This window comes from Pterocles gutturalis, unplaced genomic scaffold, assembly GCF_000699245.1.
Source record: "Pterocles gutturalis isolate BGI_N339 unplaced genomic scaffold, ASM69924v1 scaffold23138, whole genome shotgun sequence".
NCBI classification, from domain to species: Eukaryota; Metazoa; Chordata; class Aves; order Pterocliformes; family Pteroclidae; genus Pterocles; species Pterocles gutturalis.
Genome location: NW_010123660.1, coordinates 68,287 through 74,668, shown reverse-complemented (window position 1 = coordinate 74,668; position 6,382 = coordinate 68,287). Strand labels below are relative to the sequence as shown.

At 46.1% G+C, this 6,382-nt stretch overlaps 1 protein-coding gene across 1 annotated transcript in view; it reads right to left on the bottom strand.

The window, feature by feature from the left end:
* Positions 1-810: 810 nt before the first annotated feature.
* The window catches only part of RREB1 (ras responsive element binding protein 1), a 67,142-nt gene continuing 61,570 nt past the window's right edge, over positions 811-6,382 (bottom strand). The window contains exons 9-10 of the mRNA XM_010077995.1: positions 5,488-6,234; positions 811-2,360 (exon numbers count right to left, since the gene is read on the bottom strand). Of these exons, the coding sequence (XP_010076297.1) occupies positions 1,840-2,360; positions 5,488-6,234 (1,268 nt within the window). The 3' untranslated portion in view covers positions 811-1,839. The remainder of the gene's footprint in view (positions 2,361-5,487; positions 6,235-6,382) is intronic.

Sequence of the window (6,382 nt, the reverse complement as noted above, 5' to 3'; positions counted from 1 at the left end):
AGACTGGGTCCGAGGCCCACTTCCTCCATGTCTGGTGAGAGGAGGACAAGCGATGCTGCGAGGAGAGGGAGGGAGGGAGGGTCACAGTGCGGGCTGGGCTGGGGGCTGCAGTGGTGGAATAGCACAGTGAGGCTCCGGCAATGCTCGTATGGCTCTGTCTGTCCCAGAGGGCATGACTGAAGGACAATTAACAAACAACAAGAGGACAACAACAACAAGGACAACAAAAATGCTGGGCACTCCGGAAAATGCCCAGCTACAGTAGGATACATTTTGCTTAACCCCTTCAATACTGGGGGGCTGGAGTGTCACCTGTTGCCGGCAACAGGAGCCATACGGAGAAATTCCAGCTGCCAGCATTAAAGGGGTTAAATTACTGATATGAAATTTAGACACACACCTCAAGTCTTCAAGCATCAACCCCAAAATCTCAGGAAGAATTTTTTTTTTAATTTATTTTATTTCTTTTTAACATGTCTTATATGTGTAGTCTTATTACCAGTAGTATTTTCTTGCTCTAGAACATGACAGTAGCAAGATGATGGTAAGGCTCGCATTTCTCTCTTGCTTTGCTTTCAAAAAACTGGAAGACGGAATAACTTTGCTCTTTAAGTAACACATGCTGTCACCGATGTGACTGAGACAAGATTCATCTAGTACTCACAGTGCCTTTCTTATGCACTTGGAGGGGCCTTACGCAGCCCTGTTCTCACACGCTTCTCCACTCGAACACACACACACACATGCACCCACACGCACGCACTCGCACCCCGCCACAAGTGAGATGTTCCCCTGTACAGGTGTGATGATACCTCGCTGGCCTTCATTTGACTCTCCGGTCAGAGGAAAGGTTTAATTTAAAGTACAGTAGAAGAGCTGCAACATAAGAAGAGGAGCTGGTGAAAGCGTTAAAGTCAAAACCATGTTGTTGAGAGGGGATCCAGGCTGCGTCATACATCTGCGCGGGCAAATATTGCCCATTGGTTTCTGCTGACTGCAGACACAAGCGAACTGATGGATTTATAAAATAATAATAAAATAACAATAATAATAATGTACTGAAGCAAATCACACATATATAACAGCGGGTGCATAAATTCCATAGGTTACGTTGCTATGTAACTCTTCTCTGTACACACGGTCAGTCCACAACGGCCAGAAAAACCCCCTAGGATTTACAAGGCCATTTCTAATGCTGAAAAGTGGAACCAAGTGTGAGGTTGAAATTCATTGTGTTTCCTGCTTTTGGCTTGAACCAATTTGAACACCTTCAACTGCCACGTTGTTCAGGCCTGGAACAGGCTTAATGCTCCACCGTGTGGCAAATGCAAAAACATCTACTGAGAAAAAACAATAAGTCAACATCTCATCTGCATTTCCTCCTGCTATTTCATATGAAATTCACATAATTTTTTTTCTTCCAGTTATTGGCTGTGGTATCCAAGGGCCTCCCACCCCACTGCCCCCATTTCCAGCTCAGAGAACAAACACAGCGACTATCACAGATATACAAGAACAAGCTCACGCACACCAATACAAAAGGTAACATTAATGCTTAAATGAAAAAGGTCCTCTCCAAATAATTCATTAAAATATTTTTAAAAAATCATTTTTGAAAAAAAATCTATGATACCAAAAGATCTAATAAAGTAGTAAGGCACTCAAATCAGTATACACCATAGTCTCTTGCATTATTATACTGAAAGGCATATGGCACCGCATCCAGTCTGCCATACTCTCCCCACAGCTGTAGGACACTCTTCCAAAAACAAAGATTCCGGAAACCTTGCTCTGCTGGCTTCAGTTTGCATGCTGGGATGCATCCGACCTCCTAGCAAGTCATTCAACCCCCAAGAGCTGAGGCGCACTGTCTGCAGAGGCAAGGATGTGATTGATGGGAGACTTTTTGTTGTGCATCTCCAGCAAGTCTTGAATGAAACCTGAGGGCCTCTCGTGCTCGGAGCTACCCCGAGGTTCCTGGTCTTTTGCGGTCTGTTTCTGTGCACTCTTGGTGGGCTCCGCAAGGCAGGTGCTGGCTCCTCGCCCGCTCAGCGTCTCCTCTCTGCAGGGGGAGTCCTTGGCTGTGCCAGCTATGGACTCTTTCAGACTTCCCAGGAAGGATGCATGGCTACTGATGCCTCCTGCAGACTCACACTCGTTTTCCGAGATGGGGTTGGTGCCACTGTGGCTAGACTCATTTTCACTGTCTTCTCCACACCGCGACTGGGTCTCTTCCTTGTCACTATCCTTCCCATGGTTTCGGGCAGTTTTGACTTTCTGGTGTATGCGCTGGTGACGAACCAGGCTGTGTTTCAGAGTGAAGGTCCGTTCACAGGTTTGACACTTATACGGTCTCTCACCTAGAAGAGAATTAAAATGCAAAGTCAGCCACAAGGTCACAAACGCACTGCCCTCTTGTTTCAAGCACGTAAGATGCTCTACACTTCAGAAACTCAGTACCTATATCAAATATGGATGTCATATTTATGCAGATTTTCTGCCTGTGTACTAGCAAACTAGCTGATGGCATGCAAGCAGGAATACAGATAAATCCCCTGGTGCACAAATGAAAAACCAAAAAGTACATGTCTGGAGATTTCTACAATCTTGGCACGGCCCTGCACTAAGAAGGGAGGAAGACCATAAGCCCCAGATGCTTGTTAGCATCCCATCTAATTTAGTCAGCAACTTTTCAGGAAGAAGTTTGCAGTCGTCCTCTGAACCTCCAAAGTTGTGAAACCAGCCCACCATGGGGCTCCCTGCTGCAGGTCAGCCCCTGATGCATGTGGAGCGAGAGGACCTGAGATGGAAGGATGAGGATACTGCCCAGGTATCTGTGGTCAACAGTGCTAAAAAACTAAACTGAACAGCACATGAGAAAACATCTCCCTCTCTCTTGGATGCTGCTCTCTTGGATGCTGACAGACAGGCAAGGATGAAAGTTAATTATCGAAGTCGAACAGAAGCTGTCAGGAACTAACTACCCTTGCCACAACAGCCCCTCCCCTTTCAGTGAAGAAGGCAACAGTATCACCATGTTTCAAAAGGGACACAGGGCAGGTAAAGAACCTAGACTTTGTCAGACATTCATGGTACACGGCAGGTCGAGAGGTGATCAAAATTTACTGACCAAGTGAAAAATGCCTGCCTCAGGATATTATTTACAGAGCTGCTGGTGTTCCTCAGCCCACTGGTGCTTTAGGACAGGAGTGACATGTGAAAACTCCTGAAAAACCTCTTCACACCCATTCCAGAAATGCTACTTGCAGGACAAAACTCTTCCTCTTATTTTGCTATCTTAATCTGCAGAATTTCCTCTGCTGTAATCAAGAGGTAGTTTGCTCCAATCTCAGAGCTGCTTTTTGCACCTGAAATGCTTGAATACTTTCCTAAGCATGAGGTCATCAGAAAACAAAGCAACCACAGCCCCACAGACAAAATTCCCCCGAAGTCCCAACCAAGCACAGTGCCCCAAAGTGCTGTCTGCCCTAAAGAACTGAAGGTCCCACCCTGACTGCTTCATCCTCCATTTTCGATTGTGCCTATTAAAGACTCTTCAGTGCTGCAATTCCATCCAGACACCATCTTGTGCCAACAAGTGTACAGAACAAGACTTTTGGGGCTCACTTCTTACTTGTAATAATGCCTGGGATCATTAAAAGAAAACCAATTACAAACTTGGTGGCTGGTTGAAATGTGCAAGTAGGTCCTGCTGTCCCTGGGAAGCATGACACCTCTTAGAAATGTTTCTCTCCGGTGCCCTGCTCGGGTATCTGCTATCAAGGGAGGGCACGGCTCTCTGGGAGCACTTTCAGACGACAGCCTTAGCCCATCTGGCACTTGGCTGCGGCCGATGCAGCGCCGTGGCTCACCCTGCGCTTGGGCAGGCAGCACCAGAGCACCCCACAACTACTTGGTGGGAAGCAGCCTGCACTGGGAGAAGGAAATATTTCCAGCCCAACTGCCATTTAGCAGGCAGGTAGAGGTTTCTTGCACACTTCAGCGTGTCCCAAACGTTCCTCTTCCGAGTAAAGAAATTCCAAAACCTTACAATTGTCTTTAAAAAACCCACACACTAAAATGAAAGTATAAGTGATGTTACAACCTGACAGTATTTTGTCAATATAGCTGAACAAGTGGGAAGGAGAGGAGGAGGAGGAGAGTCAACCCACAGTATTGAGGCAAAATCCTCAATTGAGAATGTGCTGATCTAACAGTGGGGATAGGTGGTATTTACATTTATCAAATTTGAAGAAAGCACTGTCCCAGGTTCCCTGTTAAACACCTGTTCTACATTAAAACATCTTTCAGTGTCAAATAAGAAAGAGAAACAAATGGGAAGAAGCCATACTGACTAGGCCCACATAGCTCAGCATGAGATAAAAACACTTAAAACATACGGTACGGGAATCTCCACAGGCACACATCATTTGGGGGTAAAGCTCAGTACTTTAGATATTAGTATCTTCCCAAAGCTTCTGAATTAGTATGAAAATAGGCACAAGAATGGGACATGTCCTCTGTTTCACTTGTGGCTCAGTGCAAGAAGAAAACAGGTCAATTTTGCACTCAATAGGCCAATATTCATGATTCAGAAGGGTAAAAAGTCTGGTTAAGGCAGTCTTTGGTGTAGTTTACTAAACATCACTGTCAATTATAGCATAAATATTTTGTTAATCACAAAGATCTTGTCTTCACCAGAGAGCACCTTCAAAAGATACAAAATGCCAAACTAAACCAGTTTTCCTATGTCAGAGCAGCTCGCTGACAGGTAAAATCCATCTTTAATAAGGATGCATTAATAAGGATGAATGATTAATTCATCTTTGAGCTGGCTCATGGCTTCATCTCATTTGCAAGGCACTGCTGCAAACTTTATCGCATAAAGCAATCCCATGGATTTTAACTGCTGACTTATCGGACAAGCATTTTACTACCTGTGTTCCACCTTCCCTGCCCAGGCATGAATGAAAAGCAGGGTGTCCATTGTAGCTTTGCCTTTCCCTCAAGCAGCAGGTCATGCAGATCACCAGCACATCGCCCATACCAGGCTTAGATAATCAGACAAAACCAGACTCTCTCTCTAAACTTTCACTCAGAGAGTAAGTCTTATCATACACTGCCAGGTTTCTCCACTGCTCGTCAAAATACTGGGAAGAAGTATTTTGGACGGGAAGGGAGTCAGAAGCTGGACAACTGGCCAGGGATCTCCAAACTTGCCCTCATCTCTAAACTCTCCAAACAACCATGGGGAAAAACAGTTTGGGAACTGAAAATAAGGCAGTGCTGACAAATCCCACTCCCTCGATAGGCTTTGTATGCAGCATGGGGGATTGGGGCAGAGAAGACACCTTGCAGATACCTGGAGGACTAAAAGCAGTGTCTCCAGCCTCAAGGGCTAGCAGCAACCGTCCACCTAGAGAGCAGACGCCTCAGTCTGGTGGCAGACCTGCTCGTAATCTGTTCTGCCTTCGAGTCTCCTCTTACCTGTATGAGACCGCATATGTCGCGTCAGATCTTGCAGAGACCAGAAACGCTTGTTGCACACAGTACAGACTTTCTTTCTTTTGTCTGCTTTTGCAGTACTCTTAGCCCCATCAGTCTTTGGTTTTTTGTCATCACTGCTCTTCTCAGTGGACTTTCTCTCTGTGCCTTCCCCCTCAGAGATGCTTTCACTCTCTTCATTCTCCTTTCCTGTTGCCTCACAGTCCACAGGAGACTCCACTACCTTCAAGTCCATCGGAGACTCTTCCTGCTCAAGACCACAGTCCTGCATCGAGGGAGCTCCTGCATCATCCTGAATGCTTTTGCTTTCATCCTCACTGCTCCTTTCATCCTTTCTGTCCTCACGAGTGTGGGCCTTTTTGTGACGGCTAAGAGTGCCAGCAAACTTGAAGGTTTTGCCACAAATGTCACAGGCATGTTTCCTTTCAGTCTGAGAACTGCTGCCTGCACTCTGGTCACTCTCTGCCAGCTTGAAGTCCATTAATTTGCTGGCAAAATTGAGGTCAAGACTTTTGTTACTTACAGAATCTTCCTCAGGGCCCTCTTCATATCCGTCCGCTTTTTCTTCGGCATCCTCTTCTGCCGGAGGGGAGTCAGTCTTTTGCTCCTCCTTGGGGCTGCACTCACTCTCTGGTAGCTCTGTTATTTCCTCTGGCTGTTCCTTCTCACAGGAGGTCAGGTCCAAGACTTCATTTCCTGTAGCTAGTGCCTCCGCATCAGACTGGCTGTCTGCAAGCAAACAGAGAGAAACTTTCAGTGGGATGCTCTCTGCTAATTCACAACTACCAGCAGTAGGGCAGCACACAGACCCACGAGCATTCCTTCTGATCAAGCATCCCAACATCTGTTTCTCTTATCTGTGACCCAGGCTGAAATG